This window comes from Equus quagga, chromosome 12, assembly GCF_021613505.1.
Source record: "Equus quagga isolate Etosha38 chromosome 12, UCLA_HA_Equagga_1.0, whole genome shotgun sequence".
Taxonomy (NCBI): domain Eukaryota; kingdom Metazoa; phylum Chordata; class Mammalia; order Perissodactyla; family Equidae; genus Equus; species Equus quagga.
This window is the reverse complement of record NC_060278.1, coordinates 111,065,176-111,085,396: the sequence shown is the minus strand read 5'-3', so window position 1 is coordinate 111,085,396 and position 20,221 is coordinate 111,065,176. Positions and strand designations below refer to the sequence as shown.

Sequence of the window (20,221 nt, the reverse complement as noted above, 5' to 3'; positions counted from 1 at the left end):
TCCAAGGGCAGCGTCCCTCGATCCCTGCCAGCTCCGGTTCACTCTGGTCCTGCTGCAGCCACAAGGAGGCAGGAGCTTATGAGGGCCCCTTTCCTCGACGTCACTGCCCCAGCCCACCCATGGTCCACCCCTCAGCCTCCTCCCCCACTTGGCTCTCCACCCTTCCTGTCTGCAGTCCGGGAGTCAGGGGCACAGAGATCCCAGTGTGAAAGACCCCACCACACTGCGGGGTGGGGATCTCACCAGGGATTGGGGTGGGGGGAGGTACAGTACTGACCAAACACCTTCATCCGTCACCCACAGGGTCTGTCCCAAAGACAGACTCATGGGGATGGTACTTCAGGGACAAAGCCTACCACGTGTGGCCATGGGTGCCAAGCTGTGGGTGATGGGCACTGGGGGGGGGGGTGGTCCCTGGCAGCCTGAGGGGGCAACCTGGAATAGCACGTGGACCATACCAGCCTCCACCACCCCCCTCCTTCAGCACCACCCCCAGGGCCCAGGACCCCAAACCCAAGCCGTCCGGGCCTGTCCAGTGGTCTCCAATGCCCAGGTCCACACCCTCACTGACCCCCACCATATGTCTCCTCTGTGGTGGTCACTTTTCCACAATCCTCCCCAGCCTGCAAAGGTCAGCCAAGCCCGGCCCCTCCCTGTGTCCCCCCAGCCCACCCTGAGAGCTCCACGGCCTGGCCAACAAGGCTCCCACTGGCTGGCCCTGGGGAACGGTGCTTGGGAGGGGGCACCCACCACAACCAGACCCCAGGACCTGCCCAACCTCGACAGAGACCTGCCCCCACCCCGGACCTGCCCCTGGGTCTACTGACCCTGACTCAGACCCCGTCCTGCCCCTGCCCCCACCAGACCCTTGGGTACCCGCTCCTGCCCAAGAGGCTGCTGGGGCCCCTCTGGCCCTGCTCTGGGGCAGCTTCCTGAGGCAGAAGCACTCCTGGGGAGGCGGGCACTGCACAGAACCTCCAGCTGCTGGCGGGCAGTGCAGGTCGTAGTCCAGATATCCCATTCGCTGGAGGCTGGGAGGGGTCGGTGGGCTGAGAAGGTGGGGCTGGATGTTGCTGGGGGGTGGTCCTTCCTTCCTGGACTCCCGCAGGAGCTCTTGTCCCTAGCTGCCTCCCCCATAGGGCAGGCTGCAGGATCCAGCCTGTTCCACCACTTTGCCCCTGCAGCCGGTCCACCACCTTGAGGGTTGGGAACGTTGCTGGTGGAGGTCCAGGTCCCAGGCCCCTCGGAGTGCCCCTCCTTCCCCTGTCCTGCCTGTGTCTGAGCCAGCACTCGCCCTGGCAGGTGGCGCTCCTGTGGCTGGAAAGGGCCTCAGACCCTCTGCCCCATGAGGACCCCGGGGCAAAAGGAGCTCCTCCACTTGCCGTGTCCCGAGAGCTGCCCGAGCCTGAGGTCTGGAGCCTGGACGCTAGGATGCTGCAGAGCTGGTGGACGCTGACGGCTGGGTGTCCTGGTACCTGTGCCCCGGCCGAGCCAGTGGGCCCTACAGACCCGAGCTGTGGCCAGCAGAGGGCGCCTGGTCTGGTGGACTCCCACACTCACACAGCGGATACGTGTCCATTCAGGCTCACAGCCACTCCGGGCACGTGTGTGCACTCACACACGTCACTGAGGCGCCGCCCTCCACAGATGCAAGCCAGTCAGGTCCTCGGTGCTCTTGGCTGGGCCCCATCAGCTCCTCATCCATGTGCCCAGGGCCCCTGCGCCCAGAAGGCACTTGATGCCCGTGACGCCCCCACAGCCTCCAAGACCACCTAGCAGTACTGGGGCCCAAGCTGCCCAGTGGCCCAGCTTGAGAAAGGACAGGTCAGAGCCAGGTGCTGCCTCTTGCTCAGCAAGAGTCCTGTCATCCTTCCCAAAGCGACACAGCAGCCAGCATCCTGGCCGGCTCACATCACCCTCATTCCAAAATGGGATGTGAAGCTGGGCAAGGTCAGTCCTGGTACCTTAGCCAAGGAGCCTGGGGCACACAGATGGTAGAGACTGGCTGATAGGCCTGAACTGGTGGTAAACATGCTGGTCACAGATCAGCCCGGCCTCCTGGAGCTGGAGCCTGGGCGGGACGGCAGCTTCATGGTCCATGGTCTATTTTCCTACCCAGCTGGCCCGAGGCAGAGGCCCGGCTGGCAAGCACAGGTGGGTGGGACCAACTGAGATTCAGCCAATAGACTCCAGGACCTGCCTTCCCACTGGGGCCACACCCAACCTGGACCTGCCTCCCTACTCAGGACCACTGCCTTCACCTGTCCAGCCTCGGCTCACCCGCCCCACACTGCCCAGGCAGGACAACCCCCACTTGCCTCTCCCGGCCACCTTTCCTCCAGCAGGTGGCTTCAGGATGCAGGCTCAGGTGGAGGGCACAGAGTCCAGGCAGCCTGCTGGTGGCCCCACACACGGGGGCCGGGGCATCTCCACCCAGGCCCAGGTGAGCCTCTCTGCTGGCCCACCCATCAAGGAGTCACTGCCCAGCCCCAGGTCCCAGGCAGATGCCCAATGAGACCTTTCTGCTCTCCCTGCGAGCGCCTGGCCTGCACCCATGGGAGCTCCATGGGCACCTGGCCTGCCCCCCACCCGCACCCAGGCTGGAAACGGCCCCTCAGGGGCTCGCCAAACCATCTGTGTTCCCACACACTTTATTGTGACACACGTCCCTGTGCAGGAGGGGGAACTGGACACTCAGGCCCATGCACGCAACGCAGCAGAGAGAAGTCCTCGCACCTGTCCTGGGCCCCAACTCAGACAGCACCTGCAGAGCAAGGGTGTCTGTCCTTTGCTGGTGAGTGGTCTCTGACCACCACATCCGAGCATTCCAGAAGCAGACGTGGAGAGCAGACGCGCTATGGGCACGAGCCTAAGAACTCGGAACACAGTCCTTGTAATCACTGCACTTAGCATGGGAGGGGGCTCCCATGCAGACAGACTCCCAACTTAATGTGGCCTCTTGGGCCCGAAGGGACAAGAGAAAACTGCCCCAACGCCACGGAAGCCTCCAGAGCTGAGAGCAGAAGACCCGTGTGAGCTTCCACCCTGACAGGCAGCCCTGGTACAGAAACATGGGACCGCACATCCTCATCCTGCTGGGCGCTGACCCCAGGCAGAAGGCCTGCAGCGGCCGCATTCAGAGTCCCCGCTCCAGGGAGAAAACGTCGGCTGGTGAGCACCCTCACCTCTGGCTCAGCTCTCCTGAGCACCTGCACTCCACAACCCTTGGTCCCCAGCTGGCAGACTAACTGTGGGTTTGGCTCTTACTCTGACCTGGGGCTTCTCATCACCCTAGACCTGATCTCTGACCTCAGACCCAAGTGCAGCAGGCTGCTGGTCCAATGACCGAGACCCTCAAGTGGCCACCAAAGGCACAAGTGCTCTGCACCAGGCATCCGCTCCCCTCTGGGGGCGCCCTCCTAAAAGGAGAGCTGTGGTGCAGGGCTGTCCCATGCAGGCCCATCTGTCACTTCTGGCTCAGGCTTGTGCTGCAGACCAACACACGCTGTGACCTGGCTGCTCCTGGGCTACACGGCCATCTGAGGGCGGGCACCCACGTGGGGAGAGGGGCCTGTCCACGGAACAGCGGCCACCAGCCCAGGGCAGGGAACAGGCACGTCCCACACAAATAAACCATACAGGAGGCCACAGGTACATACAATGCCCAGTCAAAACTTGGCTGACGGTGCCACAAGGGTCAGCAAAAGTGGGTGCGGGGACAGAAAACTGACCATGGCCTTGTCACATGCGGGGTCGACCACAGGGAGGGGTGGCCAGCAGCGGTGGCTCATAGCCGAGTAGGCTCTGGGTAGATGGTGAGCTCCCCCCAACAGTGCAAGAACAGAGGGCCAACAGAGGAAGGACAGTGCTGTGTGACAGCTAAGTGCCAGCAAGGACAGGAGTGGTGGTGACCGGCCTGATGCAAACTCCCCCCACACTCCCACTGCCAGAAAGGCTTGGAGTCACGGGGACTACTGGTTTACTGGCACACACCTCAAAACACCAACAGGCAGACACACCGGAGCGGCATGGCAGAGGCCCCTGCCTGGGCAAAGGCCCCACACTGCTCCTCAATGAGCGTACCCTGCCAGTACGGCCCCCCAGACCTGGTTGGGAACTGACTCGGGCTTGGAGGGCACTCAGGGCCTTCCTTCCTTCCTAACCACACTGGAATCTTATTTCCATGTTTCTGAGCTGCGCGGGCATCCCTGGCAGGTGCCGCCATCAGCTCCGACAGGCACGGCTGAGTTGAAGCACTGCCAACAGGCTCAGGTGTCCAGTGCGAGGTGGAGCCCACTGGGTTGTGCGTGCAGCCGCTTATGCAGGACTGGACGGGCGGATGAGGGAGAGCCCCTGGGTGAGTCACAGCCAGCTTCCCAGCATGCAGTGGGCACAGGCCGGTGGGGGCGGGGTTCCAGGGCGGGGCAGACAGTGGTGCAAGCTCTGGTGTTGCTCTATCTCCATCTCTAAAACCCCAGGTGTCTTCCTCAAAGAGAAAGAGAACCAGAGGGAACACGGAGTCAAAGCCCCTTCCAGAATGCACTCTCATTCCTGACACCGCGGCTGCGGGGTTTATTAGTGAGCACGTACGTCCTCCCGCAGCAGCAGGGGTCCTGCCCTCAATGGGGCCTGGCCCCAGGGCCCAAGAGCTACCCCAGAATCCCAGGAGAGCAAGGACACAGATGCAAGACACAGGATGGCCTCTGCCCCATGACGTGAGCGCCTGCTCCCACTCGGCAGGCAGCATGGGCCCCAGGGCCCCGCCCAAGGCGCTGTCTTCACACACCGCTGCTGCCTCTTGGGTCAAACAGCTGAGGCTGGAGGAGGGCAAAGTGCAGACAAGACGGGGGCCCCAAGGGCTGGGGCGCGAAGGGCCTACCAGTCCTGGTTGTCCCAGCCCTCATCCACCAGCGCTGTTGGTGGCGACGCCACCTTCTTGGCGGTCTTGGCTCTGCTCTCCCCGCCACCCGCCCAGGCCTCCCCACCGTCGCTGTGGTCACTGTTCTTGTTGTTGGATGCGGAGCCTGAGCCCCACACGTCCCAGCTGTCCGAGCTCCTCTTCTCGGCCGAGGCGTCAGCGCACGTCCAGCTGTCGCTGCTCGGGGACCTGTGGGCCCTGGAGGGGTCGGCACTCCCGAAGGTCTCCCAGAAGCTCTGGTCGATGGAGCTGTTCTGGCAGTTGTCCCCACCGCTGTTCTGGTAGCTCTGGCCCTCCGGGGGTCTTGAAAAGAGGGGGGGACTCTGAACAGCTGCCTCACAAAACCAGGAGACCAACGGGGCAGTGCCTCCCGAGCCACCGGGCCTTTGCTCTGCATCAGCATCTCCCGAGAGAGAGCTCAGACCCGAGGCCCCCCAGCTCCACAACCCCAGGCCCAGAGCGCTCGGCCAGGCCTCTCAGGGTCTGGGAGTTGTTCTTCCTGTTCTAGGGCAGAGGAACCAGGCCTCAGCGCAGCTCCGCCATGGAGCTGAGGGCATGGACCTGCTGGAAAGAGTCAAACAGGCCTCCTGCCACCAGACCCACACTCCATCAGTCCCACCCAAAATAGAGAATGTCTGAAGGAAAACATAAAACATTGGTTTTCTGCAACCATTAAGGAAGAAAAACAAACCCAGTGCTCTTGGGCCTCATCCGCACTGCTGAGAGAATCAGCTGGGGATGCAGGCTGCCCTCAGAGAGCCCCTGAGCTGAGCTGCTGCCTGCCAGAGCTGCAGTCACACCATTTAAAATGCCAGACATCATGTTGGAAAGGGTGGCGTGGCACTCTGCCACAAGCATGGAGACGTATCCCAGTGCCCACCACGGCCAGCCCCAGAGGCCACTGCTCCACACCCAGCCTGCGGCCGTCTCCCCATCACATCCCCAGGGTCCCACCTGTGGGGTCAGAGAAAGACAAAGCCAGCCAACGGCGCTTCCAGCAGAAAGGGCCAGCACCAGCCCTAAGAGCAGACACCGCCCCACTTGCCCAGATTCCAGGAGACAGTGGGCTCAGAGCTCGGCTGCCCCCCAGCCCTGGGCAGTGGGAGTTCCTGCCAGGGTCAAAGTGGAAGAGGAAAAGACACCAGCCGTCCTCTCTGCACCTCTAGAGGCCTCAGGGCTTTTGCACTATGACCCCTGAACCCTTGGGGCATGATACACCTGTCCCCCAGGCAACTGCCTCCCAGAGACCCCGCAGGAAGAGCCTGGGGAAGGGAGGCCCACGTCAGGACAGGGGGGCCTGGCATACCTGTCCGAGGGGTCCTCCGCTCTCCCAGAAAAAAAAGTGGTCACATCCCGCCATCCCCTACTGCCAACTCCCTGGACCTGCAAGGAGACGGGAGGAGGCAGCTCAGTGGCGGTTGACCTGAGCACGCCCACGGCATCCTGCTGAGGCCTAGTGAAGCTTGGAAACGCGACACAGCAGGGCCCAGGCACCCTGCCTCCAGCAGGGTCTGCTGGGCGGGCAGGCACCCATGTGGAAGTGAGGCTGCAGCCCTCAGGAGCTCAACCCGAATGAGGCGAGTTGCGAGTGAAGCTCCCGGCAGGCACACGGAGTCCCCGCGGGCCTCCTCCCACCCAGAGAGCCTCGCACTGGGAGCAGGGTGACATGCACACCCTAGCCCCGGCTTTAAGGCAGAGACGGCGGGCCGTTCCCAAGCACACTGAGAGGCCAGCACTCACCAGGGAGAGATCAGCGGCAGCAAGACAGGGCAAAAGGAAAAGAAGCGACAGGTTAGTGGCTGTGACAGGCCCTCGTCAAGCTGTTTCCATATTCCTCCAGCTGTCGGCACCAGAGCATCTACCTGACCCTCCTCACGTCTCAGAGGATGCCGGGCCACAGAAGCGACTGGGGCATGAAGCCCCCAGGCCCCTGCCTGCTCTCGGTTCCAGGGGCCCTGGAATATGGAGACTGGCTTCCAGCTGCGCCCGCACGTCAAGCGGGGCCTGCCCTACCTTAGACGCCAACTGAGAGACCCCACTGGACACATCATCAAAAATCTTTCCCTCCTTCACCTGCAAGGATTGAAACAGCAGTGTTAGCTGAGGCCAGAAGCCCCACAGCAGCCCAACCCCGAGAGGACATGCAGGCTGAGAAGGGCCGCGGCAGCAGCTGTGTCACAGGAACCTGTCACCCCAGAACTGAGAGGAGTCAGGGCCAACGACACCCAGCGCCTGGGCTGGTCTAACACAGCATCCTCTCCCAGTGTTCTCTGCCTCACCCACAACCCTCAGAGGACAGGTTGGCACTGATCCCAAAGGCCCCCGCCCCTCAAGAGCCTGTCCTGTCCAGTCTGAGCACTCTGTGCACTGTAGCGGGCGTGCTAGGGAGGGCAGGGTCCCAACCAGCCCTGTGGGAGGAGAGGACCCCCCACCCCGAGGAGCAGAGTGCAAGGCCAGGCCTCGCTGAGGCCGGGATGGGAGCCTGCGGGAACACAGGGAGCCCGTGGGAGTCAGAGCCTCTGAACAAAAGCACCCGAGCTCAGCTGCGCCCGGAAACGGGGGCCAACTGGGGAGGCACGAGGAACACCCAGTGGAGCACTCAGCCCCCGGCGGGGGCCGCCTCACCTTCTCCTGGGCGGGTCTCAGGACGCTCTCGTTTAGACTGTGGCCCAACTCGGAAGCCTGTTTGAAGGAAGGATGCGATGAGAGAGAAGTCACGTGAGCTCCTCGTGCGGCACGCTCCTCCCAGCACATGCACTGGCGCAGCGGCCACAAGCTGTGCCAACAGAAGGAAGGCAGCGGAGGGTGGGCAGCACACGGGACACCCCAGGCTCCTGCAGCGGCTGCGGCACCTGAGGTGGCTGCACAGAAGTGGCTGGGCAGCCTGGCTGCACGGAGGCTGGAGACAGCTGCCCCTGGCATATGTGCTCACAAAAAGGGGTCTGGGGATGGCAGCAAGCCCCCGGGAGTCTGCCCTGCCTGGCGGCCACCTCCAGGAGCTTCCCGTCAGATCCCAGGTGGTCTGGCGTAAGGACAGCCAGGTGCTGACAGCAGGTCACATGGCGCCCCAGGATGCAGACGGGTGCATCCTCAGTCCTTGGAGTGGTTCAGGCCCCACCGGCCTCCAGCAGGCCTGCGAGGAGCTAGCTTGGAGGGACGGGGACAGAGCTGGGGGACCAACCAAGGCTAGCACAGTGCTCAGGTGGGGGGCAGCATGGGACAGTGAGACAGGCTCACCACATGGGTGTCAGGACCTCCCACTGGGATAAAACTCCTTCAGATTATGTGCTCAAGATAATTAAAACAAAGTGAAAATCACACCGAGTAGCCCAGGTGCCCTGGGCCCATCAGTGCCCCTGGAGGAGTAGCACCCCCGGGCGCCGGATCCTGTGTCTCCTGCCCGAGACTCGGATCCCTGAGCATCGTGGACAGCCGGTGAGAGGCGCTGAGTGTGCGCACACAAAAGCGCTGACACAAGACAGGCCACGGCAGGCGGGACGGCACAGAGCAAAGCACGCACCGAGCAGAGACGCGCGCAAGAGCAGACGCGGGGCCTTACCAGCTCCGGCTGCTGCTTGGGACCCCAAAACTTTACCCAGACGGCATAGGGAGACGGGTTGGGGGAAAGAGAGAGAGAGAAAGCAAGGCGGTAGGAGCAGCATCTCACAACAATCCAGAAGCATCTCGGCACGCTTGACTAGTGTCTTGTTTCTCACAGCATCGCCCCAACAGGGGTCCCCAAAAACGACCCTGGAGCCCATTCACGGCTACTGAACCTGACCACCTTCCACTCCCACCTGACCACTTTCCAGAACCGCAGGAGGGGGCATGCGTGATTCAGGAGCTGAAATGGGGGCTCAGAGATAAAAGCAAAGAAGAGGCTCCTGAGTGGGGTTGGGTGAAATGTCGCCACAGATGGGCAGTGCTCCAAGCCCCTGGAGAACCCAGCTCCCTCCCTGGGCGTGAGGGCAGGGCTCGAGTGGCCGGGATAGCCTCCACGTGAGCACTGACGCCCAGCGCCGGGAGGACAGGCCGGCCCAGGGTCTGGCACCACGTGGGGACTGCTTGGCGACTGACCAGGATTTGAAGAAACAACAAACACCAAGGCCTGAGCCAGCCACCTCTGAGAGCAGCACTGACCAGGATGGAGGGCACTGGGCCGGCTCAGCCCGCCTGCGGCTGCCACACACACAACACAGAGCCCTCGTCCCGCCCACAGTGTGCCTGCCTGCTCCTTCACAGGCTGCGATGGACAGCGGGAGCAGACCCTAGGCAGGTACAGCCTCCTACGCCACCTGCTAAGCCCATGGGCACCTGAGGTGATGCCCACTGATGTGTGAGCTTGGGGGACGGGTGCACACGCACAGGCCGGTCCAAGTCCAGGCTGCATACGGCCATGTCCCTCCCGAGCACACAGCCCACGGAGGGCAGACCAGGCAGGGTCCAGACACCAACGGGACATCACGCTGGGAGTTTTAACAGAACACGGGGCGCGGAAGCTTCCTCTGTTACCTTTTGACTTGCTTGGGATCCAAATTTTGTGGCCTGAAAGGAAAAGCAAAGACAACGCCTTGTGATCAACCGTCCTGACTCTGGCCACCAAGCTGTATTTCCACGGGGCTCAGACACTCAGTCCCAGGTCTGGGTCCCGACGGCCGCGAGGCACCAGCGCTCACCCTGCAGCAGCTCCGAGGGGCCCGGCAAAGCTGCCCACAGCACCAGGTCCCCGCTGGAGGGAGGCCACTGGACGAGAGCACCCGTGCAGCACCCAGAGCTGGCGAGCCGGCCCAACTCCAACTTCCCCACCCTGAGCAGTGGGGGCCCCGTAAACCACAAGCGCAGAGGTGGCCACCCAACCCCGTCTTCACTGGGCTTTCTCACGACCGTGCCCACACCACCTCCCACTCGGTGCTCAACAGGCCAGTCACGCTGCTCGTCTCTACCTGGCACCCCAGTCACCTTTATAACAACTGAAGAAGAAAAATGCCTGGCCGTGATATTCCAGCTGGAAGGTACATGGACACCCCAGCCACACCCTCCTTCAGAGACCAGGCTCTAGAGAAAGCCAGCAGAGGCCACGTGGTAGGGGACCACATGACAGCAGTGCCACGGCAGCTGAGCCCCTCAGCACCAGGCTCCTCCCAGGGCCGGGCTGCCAAACCTCTCTGGGCCTCCCCTCCACCCTGCATGGCCTGAGGGGGGTGGGGGCAGGCCCAGGGGTACCCCTGAGAAATGTTCCCTGAGGTTTTACTCCAGCCCAGAGCCAACTCGGTGGTTTCCGCTGGACGTGGGGGCGGCTGCAGGCACCCGGCTGGCCCACGGCTCCCTGGCTCCAGCCCTCAGAAGGCTCCTGTCCTGACCTTCAGGGTCTGTCTGCTCTGGGTCACTCACCAGGCAGCCTCCTGTCCCTGCTCTGGGCTCCCCCTCTTCTCTCACCTTCCTCTCACAACCATGGCCACACGGCCGGCTCGCGGTCTCCCCTGCAGGCTGTCTCCCTCCAGGCTGACATCCCCATACAGTTTCTGGCTGTTCCTTTCCGCCCGGCACTTGTCCAGGTTGCTGCCAGGAGGCCAGGTATGTTCCCACTCTCCACTGTCTGTCCTGACAAAACCCCCAAATCCTCCCCTGGCCTCGGGCTGAGCAGGCAAGGGTGAGAGAGAAAGAACTCTGCTCTGGAGACCCAGCACCCAGGAGAGACTCAAGGGGCCACAGGGCCACCACCTGCTTCACTCGGCCTAAGTGGGGGCCTGGTCAACACTGCAGGGAGGGCAAGTCCGGGTCACGTTCTGCCCCCAGCTCAACACAGCGCCTCTTTGTTCTAGAGCCTGCTGAGCCTCTGACACACAGACAAACTATGAAACCCGCTATGAAAGCAGAGACCCTCTACGTGGCCTTGAGGCTCCTCCATGACCCTGGGAGCTCTGGCTGAGGGCAGCTCGAAGGGCCAGAAACCAAGAGTCCCTTGGCACAGGTGGGCGTGCAGCCCTGAACACGGGAGGGAAGGCTCATGGCCTCTGAACACCCACCACCCCTTGGTCAGAGGCCCTTCAAGACCCTTCTCCTGCTCCCAGATACCAGCCAGCACAGCCTGGTGGGTCCCACGGGGCCTGGCGGCATGTTGGGATGAGCTACTCACGCCCTCCTTAGCTGCTGAGGCAAACTTGCTCGCTCCCATGGTGAAACTGCTCCAGCCCTGAAAGGAAGAACAGAGAAGCCAAGTCAAGGCTCCACATGCCGCTGCCCAGGGAGGGGCCTTTCTGACCTGCTGTGCCGTCACCTGGCAAAGGAGGGTCTGGATGCCTGCAGAGGGCCCTACAGCAGCTCACAGATCCGCTCTCCACACAGAGTGAGCATTCCCGCAACAGGCACGCCTGGACACCATGCACCCGCCCCTGCACCACCACCCCATCAGGACCATCCTCAGCCCCCAACAGGAGGGACTCGGAAGAGCCAGGCCTGGACCACAGGGTGGGACCGCTGGCCCCAGCCCCAGAGCCTCCATCTCAAGCCTGGGCCTGCTCCTCCTGCTGCCCTCCACCCTCCCGCCTCCCCTCTGAGGGGTCAGGAGTCCAGTGCCATGCTGGTGCCCACTCCAGACATACAAGACTGTGAGGCTGGTTACGGGTCACTGCAACCCATTCTCTTCTAAGTGTGAAGCTGTGTTCTCCTAAGCCTCCAAAATCAATTAAAGCTATTTAGAGCCATGAACGTCTCGTTTAAACCCAACGTCGCTTCTTCCTCCAAAGGAAGAGAGACAGACCTCACCATGGGAGACAGTCCCGTTCAGTCCTTCACTAAGAATTAAAGATCCACAGCAGGGGGACGTGGGGACGTGAAAGACTACCTTCCTGGATGGGGGCGTGGGGACGTGGAAAGACTACCTTCCTGGATGGGGACGTGGGGACGTGGAAAGACTACCTTCCTGGATGGGGGCGTGGGGATGTGAAAAGACTACATTCCTCCATGGGGGTGGGGACTGTTTTAAAATAAACTCCTACACAGAAGGTTTCAAACTAAAGATTTGCCTTTTTTCCCTGGAAAAGATTCGACGACCGTGAGGGGTGCAACCTCAGGTTCCAGGGCTCCAGCTGGCTTGTTCCAGCTGCCCAAGACCTGGAGCTCCGGAGAGCCAGCCCGGGGCGCCTCAGGGGTGAAGAGAGTTTCATCAATTTCTGAGCGGGAGGTTCATCCATCTTTAGAACCATAAGCGTACGGGGTGAAAGAGGGCCTCCCATCACACCTCAGTCAGGACCTGAGTCCACGGCCCGGAGACGCGACTGCCTCCTTCCAGTCTCCTCCCCGCACATGCGGCATGGGCAGTGCAGTGTCACCTCTCACACGCACGCCCCTCTTCTGCACCTCCTTGCTGACTCGGACTGCGGGAGACCCACCCTACTAGCACAAGAGCCCTCCTCGCCTCTACACACACAGCACCCAGACGACACACCAGCTGTCACCTGACCCCCTCCCCAGGCAGACCCTCAGGCGGTCTGTGCTTCTCGGGGTCACGGATGATGCTGCGATGAATAAAAAGCATTCTAAAGAAACAAAGTCTGCTTGGAAAATGATGGTTTGACTGGAGCGGTGACGCAGGTAGGGATGTGCACGCGTAGCCAAGGGCACCATCCCCAAAGGGCGCCAGGGCCCGTGCTACCCCCAAGCACTTCGCCTCTGCCCCTGGAATCTCGTCCTCAGGAGCTGGCTAAGAGCGGCACTGAGAATCAGCCAGGAGGCAAGGCAGGGTCAGCTGCTGGCTGTGCCCAGTGCTCTCCCAGGAGAGGGCGGCCAGGCAGCTTCCAGGCAGAACTTTAGTGCTTTAGAGGATACGCCCCTCAATAAATTTGAAAGACATACTTGTAACCAAAGCGGGCAGACGACTGAACACACATGGCATCTGAATAACGGGAGCCACATACAGTTTCAGTGAAAGAGAGGGAGAGGGGCCTCAACCAGAACAAGCAGCACGCTTTCCTAGAGCAGCCCAGCACTGCCCCACTGGGCCCAGCCTGTCTGCGACGCTGGGAGGCCCCTGGGGGTTGGCATGGGACACACGCACATGCACACACGCACGGATACACACACACACACCCCCTCAGGACCTGTGTGCCCTCACCGAGTACAGGGACGACATGGCACTGTTGAGGAAGTCGTCTTCTCTCTTCGGAGGCGGCACTGTGTTCCCAAACCCCACGTAGCGGTTCTCCGTGGCCCTGATGGAAACACAAGCAGCAGCTAAAAGCCATGGGTGTGGGAGGTGCCCAGAGCCCAGGACAGAGGCGTGGATGGCCAGCCGCCCCGAGGGGCCCTCTGAAGGCCGTAGCGACTCCCCCTCGCACAGGACACGCTGTGCTGCCCATGGTCCAGCAGCACACAGGAGGCAGGCCTTCCTCTGCTCTTTACACCCTCCTGCTGCGTCTAGCCAGAGGAGCCCCAGCCAGACACAAAGCCAACAACCAGAGTAACAGCAAAAAGCACCAAACAGTTTAATCTGATGGCTCGAGGGACAAAAACACATTCACAGGCCAGAGAGATTCAAAGAAAATGCATTCTCTCTTCCTTCTAAATGTTAGCGTTTCTCTCGACTTAAGACCCCTCTTCAAACCTGGGCTGGCCCAGGGCTGAGGCAGGCAGGCCTGCAAACACGCTGACCCTGCACCCAGCACATCCTCTTAAGCTCCCCCCACACAACCCTCCAAGTCCAGGTCTGCCCAGAGTACCCCCCCACCTCCCCCTGGAGGCCCCCCCGACACCCTCCACGGTCGAGTCTGCCCTGAGTGCAGCCCCCACGTCCTCCCAAGCCCCCCGCCGACCTCGAGGCCTTACCCTTGGTAGGAGCCGAGGTCGTCGTTCAGCCAGTCTTCAAAAGCCTTGTCTGAAGAGGAGGTTGAGTTCTGCGGCTGGCCAGAGGCTCTAAAATCAGAGTCAACAGTTGGTGAGGCCAAAGGACGGGGAAGGGGAGACGCCTGCGGGAACCAGGCGGGTCTCGGGGAGGTGCTTGTCTCATCCACCTGGTCACCCCTGGGCTCCTCTGAGAACAAAGCTCCCGGCAGGCCAGCCTCCAGCTCTGTCTGGCAGGGGGCTCAGGCCCGGCAGCTGACACCAGCAAGAAGCATGCAGAGGCACCAAGCCTCACAGATAGGGTCTCAACAGCGGCTCCTTGCCTGCTTGTGCCAGAACGGAGGCCCTGGAGAGGCTGGGAGGACCGAGGCCAGAACAAGCACATGGTACTGGTCTGGAGACCTTCCAACAAGGACACCTTGACACAAAATGCAAGGGGAGTAGGGGGACAAAGGGAGGGCCGCTGGGTACCCCTGGCATAGACGAGGAGCCTTCTCTGAGTGGTCACCCCAGAACACCAGCCTCCAATGTGCGAGGACAGAGGACACTCACCGTGGGGATCAGCTCGCCCACAGTGTGCCTATGCTCTGGGGAGGTGGCAACCCCAGCCAGGCCACGTCTCACAGAGCCGCATGCATCAGCGGTACGTGTCTGGAAGGACCTGCACTGGGCTAACATCTGAGAAGCGGGCAGATAATATGTTCTGTTTTAGATGTGTCTTTATTGGTTGAATTTTTACTAAAAACTTGTTATTGTTTCAGCAACCTATAAAGTTGTTTTTCCCACTGATTTCTGGGAACAGCTCAAAATTAGAACCAATACCACGACACCCCGGGGATCCTGAGCTATAACTAAGATCAGAGCCAGGCTGAGAACAGCACAGAGCCCGACTAGCGGGCCAGCGGAGAGCTACCGGTGGGCGGTGGACGGCAGCGTCTTGGGCTGGGGTGGAGTCCAGTTCTGGGCAGGCGATGACTCCAGAGACCATTCTCTACCTTCGGCCAGAGTGGCTACCTGCCAAGGGGACACGGGTTAGAGAGCCCAGAACTGTGCGGGGCAGCCACAGACGCTGTCCACTCTAGCACACTCTCATGCGCCCTGCATGCAGCCCCTCCAGCCTCGGTGGCTGTGGGCTGGGGTCTCTGCCACGAGTGATCACTGAGGCTGGGTCTCACTCTGGCTGTGGTGAACAGCAGTGCCGGTGAGCTCTTGGTCAGCGGCTCCAACCCCAAACGCCTGGGACCCACCTCTCTGTCCCTCAAATGACGGCACCAGCAGGTGCTGTGTTCTCAGGAGTTTTACCCAAGATGTAAAAAGGCACTTGGACGTGACACTGTCCCAAATGTTGGGGAGGAAGGCTCGTCCTCCACCCCTGCCAACGACAGGCACCTGCTTCCCCTTGCCTGGACAGGACAGGGCGACACAACTGTCTGTACGGGGACTGCACATAGCCTCCATGGTGGCAGAGCCCACAGAAGAACCCCAACTCCTGGAACCACTAAGGCCGCCAACGGACAGAGCAGCCTGGCCCCTGCTGGCTGCCTGTCCTCACCTTGTCCCTGAAGAGGGCGGCGGCCCTGCTGCTGTACTTATCCTGCAGGGACCAGCAAGGGTCGTAGTCCTCCTGAGACTCCAGGAACTCTCGGAACTTTGCATTCCCTCCGGCCTTCATCTTCTCGAGCTCAATGTCCTTCCACTTGTCCATAGTAACAGAGCGCACGAAGCTGGAAACCAGAGGATGACTGTGATGATCGGGTACCAGGTATCCAAGAGCCCCGACCCCAGCCACGCTGTGAATCAGGAGCATGTGCTTCCTGTGTCAGGAGGGCCTGGCCTTGACACCTGAGCACACGGTGTGTGAGGTGGCGTGTGAGGTGGCCCGCGCTTTTCTGCCACCTGGCTCCTGACGGCAGGCCCCTGACTATGGCTTAGGATGCCCACGGAGCCTGAGGGGCAGGAGCACGTCTGCTGCCCTGAGCAGAGGGTACTGACCTGAGGTGCACCCCGAGCCCTCGGTGTTTGCCCGAGCACTCCAGGCAGATCCAGATGCCGTAGGTCACACTCACCCATTGAGGGTTGAACGCACCACACTCAAAACACACCTGCAAAGAGGGCCACGTGTGGCTCACCCAGGCGGCTCAGGGCAGGGCTCGGGGACCCCTGAGACCCAATGGGTGGCCCCAAGAGGGTGCAGAGGAGAGGACAGCTGTGGGACCAACAGCGACAGGGAGGGAGGGCTCTGAGGCTGTAGGCAACTTCCGAGAGGCTGCTAACCCTAACAGAGGCATCAAAGGAAAGCAGAAGCTCACATTGTTTTCATCTTGCACTCTGACTTCTTTAAGAACTTTCCTGGTTCTCGGGCTGGCCATAATGCTAGAAAAGAGGAAAAAAACTTTTAAAATTTACAAATAGGTTACTTCACAAGAAAATCAATTAGTATAAAAACCAGTACAAAACATAGTTTCAGAGAAATTCCGCTAAGCTGCTTAGAAGCTGGAGGGCAACACCGCTACTCACTGCAGCCAGTGTCAGGAGCCACTTACGGAAGGAGTCTGTTCCCCACACTCTAGAATCAAGAGGAGTCTGGAGCTCCCGGTCAATGGCAATGCAATTAAGAATAACGTAATTACTGGTGTCCACTTTGCTTAAGCATTACATACAATTTATAAAAAGTCCTGTCTTCTAATGAAGTTCATAGTAAGGGGTGGCCTCTATAAAACACGCAAAGACTGGCCGCTATATCTCACTTCCCACCTAAAAGGGTGACACACCAGACTGAGCTGATGGCCTCTGAAGATACGGGCCTCGAGTTCTCTGCCCTCCACCCCCCCCCAGCACGGTGCAGAAGTGGTCCTGACTGATGTGTGAAGTCAGCGGGGGGGTCTGTAGGTAGGTCCTCCAAGAGGCCATCGCGAGGGATGAAGTGACAGCTGGCACGGTCACAGCAGGGCAAGGACAGTGCCCTATGGACCAGGAGACCTGCCCCCATGCCTCAAAGGGACACTGCTGGGGAGCAGCAGCCACAGGCTCGGGCTGAAGAGAAAAATCACTTATCACCCCCCCCTTTTAAGATTTTATTTTTCCTTTTTCTCCCAAAGCCCCCCCAGTACATAGTTGTGTATTTTTTCAGTTGTGGGTCCTTCTAGTTGTGGCATGTGGGATGCCACCTCAGCATGGCCTGATGAGTGGTGCCGTGTCTGCACCCAGGATCCAAACTGGCGAAACCCTGGGCTGCCGCAGTGGAGGGTGTGAACTTAACCACTCAGCCACAGGGCCGGCCCCAAAATCACTTATTTCTTGACAGATCTAGCTTTGGCGAAGTTCAACTTCAACTGGTGCCCCACTGAACTCATGACCAGGAAAATCGATATAAGACTCAAGCTGGAAGAAGGGGATGGGTGCCAAGCAGTGTCGGACATAAATTACCTGCACTGGTCCTGCACACACCACCTCTGATGGGACCTGGGTTCTGGGCCACCTCTATCGCCACCAGCCCACAACTGAGGGTGTGGCCTCTCTGAGGCCCTGCTCTCACCCGTGAACAGAACCCGTGAGCTGTTTCCTCTAACTCACAGGGCAGCTCACATCCTCTGGAACACTCTAAGTGGCAGACTGCTGCTGGATGTTTTCAGGCTGCCACCTCTCTACCCGCTCGCTGCTCTGCACGCAACGCGACTGCTGAGACCAGCTTTCCACTGAGGTGCAGTTGGAGCTTTACACTGAGATGAAGCTTTAAAAACCCAGAAGGATCTCTGTGGTATATTTCCCTTTTAATCTTAAGTATGCAGAAATAAGTTATTCACTGAGGGGAGCCCTGCCTCTCCACACAACCAAACCTGCTCGATCTGGAGTCCACGACTTCTGATGCTCATCAGGGCCCACTTTCAAGCTAGCTGAAGTCAGGAAATAAACGTTTGCTTTCTGTAATTGACAGAAGCAAAACCCGGAGTTTCCCCAGGCTCCTCTCTGCTCTGCAGTTCTCTGTGCTGCCAGAGGGTCTACTGAAACCACCAGATCTCGAGGGCAAACAGCTGGGTGCAGAATCCTGCCCAGTACTGGGCCCTGGCACCACTCATGCAGGTAGAACGCCGTCCTCACGCTGAGCAGCCTGCTCAGCCACAGCTCGAGAGGCAGAAACAGGGAACACGCCCTTGGAGAGACGTCTGGGGGTTTGTGTTTACCAAGCCCTTTGCTCACGTTCATCTCATGGCAGCCCCAGGAGCGCCCTGTGCGGGCTGGAGCGCAGGGCTGACGCACACCTGCCCCGCACAGGCCTCTACACCAGGCCCTGCGCTCTCTCCACAGAGCTGTGCCGACCCTCAGAGGCTCAGGCTCCGGCCCACAGGACACAGGCAAACAAAGTCAGAAATGGGGTGAGCTTCTTGACTCTCTAACTGCGTAAGGGAAGGCAGAGCGAATGTGTGCAGAACCGCCAGGGAAGATCCGTGAAAAATAAACGACCCAGCTTGGATTTATAAGGAACGCCCCTCAGTGACCAGTTTTGGATGTGAGAATCCTTGAGTTCTCAGAAATACTAACTTTAACACACAAAAACAAATACCTCCTAACTTTCAAAACCACAGATATGGGTTATCTTGTAAAATAATCCAAGAACTCCTGTTTTAACACCTGAAACCAAGATGGTACAATGCAGCTCTTTCTACAAGTGGACAAAGCCAGTAAATGTTGAGCCAAATGGGGACACTTTTCCCTAGTTCCCTAAGTGAGCCACCTGTCAGTCTGCAAACACTGGCCCTCACGGTGGAACCTCCTCCACGTGTGAGATGACATGGGATGTCACCCAGGAGACAGGCAGAAACAGTAACCTCCGTCTCAGACACCGCCGAGGCAGCCGGCAGCTGTGTGCCAGCACAGCCCTCGCTCCTGACAGATCATTCCTGACCCTCGCAGGGCAAGGTCGCCAGGGGACGCACAACCCGCCAAGAGCTACCATCCCGCCGCCTTCCTGCCGTCTTCGCCATCGCAGACAGAGCCGCGGCGCGATCGGACCTGCGCCGAACGAGCAGCTATTTCCCAGAAGCGGTTTGTGATGCAACTGTTTAGCGGTGCAGACACGAAGCACGGCTCTACCCAAATCCACGTCAACTGAAAAGACACGTTCGAGTCCCTTCCTGGCCTCTTCACCCTCCACCGCCGATGTCGGCTGGGGAGGAGAGCGCCGAGCCGGCCCAGGGCTCTGAGCAGATGGACCCTCACCTCCTAGGGGCGGAAGCCCTTCAGATCGGCCGCCTGGGCGCTGTGCCCAGGTCCTGGGTCCGAGGGAAGGGCCGGGCAGGGCCGCGACCCGCGGAGGGTCCAGAGCCCGCGGTAGGGTTGGCCTCGGGGGTTCGGGGGCGTCCGCCCGGGAGGGGCCTGGACGGCCGCGGGGCGGCGGGGCAGCGCGGGCGCTTCCAGGTCGGGGGCTCCGGCTGGCGCTTACCTGGCGGACTCGATCCTGTGCGCCAGCACCAAGCGGGGGTCCGGGCGGGGTCTGGAGGGGTGCGCGCCGCCAGCCGCACCGAGGCCGCGCCGGCCGCCCACCCCGCCGCCACCAGCTTCCGGCTACGTTGCACCTCGCAAGGCATCACGGGAGGCCGGGGGACGGGACTTCCGCCTCTGCTGCAGGCCGGAAGCGCGGCCCCGTCCCTGTCGCCATGGGGACGCGTCCCGGCGGCCGCGCGGGAGCAGAGGGGGGCCCTGCCTGCGCGGACGCGGCAGGGAGCAGGCGGCCGGCTCGGACAGCCCTGGAGCCGCGTCCTCGGTCGGGGCCTGCAGACCCCGGCGCTGCTGTGCCGGGCAGGGCGGGAGGGCCAGCGACGTGTGTCGGAGCGGATCGTCCGAGGGACCGCGACGTCGTCGCTGACGGCGGACGGGAAGATGCGGTCGGCGCGTCGTCAGGCTCTGAACGAGAACTGACGGCCCGCTCCACTGAGGCTGACTCAAGGACGGCGTGCTTACGAGGGGCTGATTCGGAAGTGGGGGCGGGCTTGGGAAAACCGCAGGAATCCTGCCAGAGCCGGGGCTGGAGCGGCAGAGCTGTGACGTCAATAGGCTCCGAGGGAAAGGGGGAGGTTCCCGCACTCGGGAAGGGCAGGGTCCTTAGGGCCGCCGCCCCACAAGAGCTGTCACCTTTGGTTGAGGGCATCGCCAGCCCAAGGTGACCCAGCAGGGAAGCCACAACAGCAAACACCCTGGCCTCTCTGGCCTGTCGCCCTCTGATCTCCTGGTTTTGCCTCCTGTTGTCTGAACCCATTGGTGCAGAAGGAGGTGGAGAAGGGTGGGGAGTGAGTGCGGAGCGGCAGCTGGAGAGATGGAGCAAGCAGTAACGCGGGGCAGACGCTGCAAAGCAGCGTGAATAGCAGGATCCCAAACACCCGAAAATACGACTGTAGAAAGGAAACCGTTAAAGTGATTGCCTCGGCTGTCGTTGCAAGTGCTTTTTGGTTTTACTTCGTGCTTTTCTGT

At 60.9% G+C, this 20,221-nt stretch overlaps 1 protein-coding gene across 7 annotated transcripts; it reads right to left on the bottom strand.

Annotated features, from left to right (window-relative positions):
* Positions 1-4,543: 4,543 nt before the first annotated feature.
* ARFGAP1 (ADP ribosylation factor GTPase activating protein 1) lies at positions 4,544-19,643 on the bottom strand. 7 transcript variants are annotated; one of them, XM_046679525.1, is made up of 14 exons: positions 19,197-19,334; positions 16,066-16,129; positions 15,749-15,858; positions 15,309-15,480; positions 14,670-14,770; positions 13,742-13,828; positions 13,032-13,128; positions 11,055-11,111; positions 9,431-9,463; positions 8,478-8,507; positions 7,544-7,600; positions 6,932-6,991; positions 6,225-6,301; positions 4,544-5,221 (listed from the first exon to the last, which is right to left on the bottom strand). In XM_046679525.1, exons 2-14 carry the CDS (start codon positions 16,123-16,125, stop codon positions 4,876-4,878), a joined length of 1,287 nt encoding a protein of 428 aa, XP_046535481.1. In that variant the 5' UTR covers positions 16,126-16,129; positions 19,197-19,334; the 3' UTR covers positions 4,544-4,875. The 7 variants fall into 7 exon arrangements, with proteins under 7 accessions (XP_046535481.1, XP_046535487.1, XP_046535484.1 ...); XM_046679531.1 differs by lacking the exon at positions 15,749-15,858 and having other exon boundaries at positions 19,197-19,643; XM_046679528.1 differs by lacking the exon at positions 8,478-8,507.
* Between the last annotated feature and the right edge of the window lie 578 nt (positions 19,644-20,221).

Bases quoted from the DNA above. Each gene is read 5' to 3' on its own strand.
- ARFGAP1 (XM_046679531.1), bottom strand. From the start codon at position 19,341: ATGCCTTGCGAGGTGCAACGTAGCCGGAAGCTGGTGGCGGCGGGGTGG. The intron at 13,829-14,669 runs GTAGCTCTCCGC...CTCTGATTTTAG, and splicing joins CTGCCGTCCACCGCCCACCG to AGCCTCTGGCCAGCCGCAGA. The intron at 7,601-8,477 runs GTAAGGCCCCGC...TCCTTCAAACAG, and splicing joins CCAAGCAGCAGCCGGAGCTG to GCTTCCGAGTTGGGCCACAG.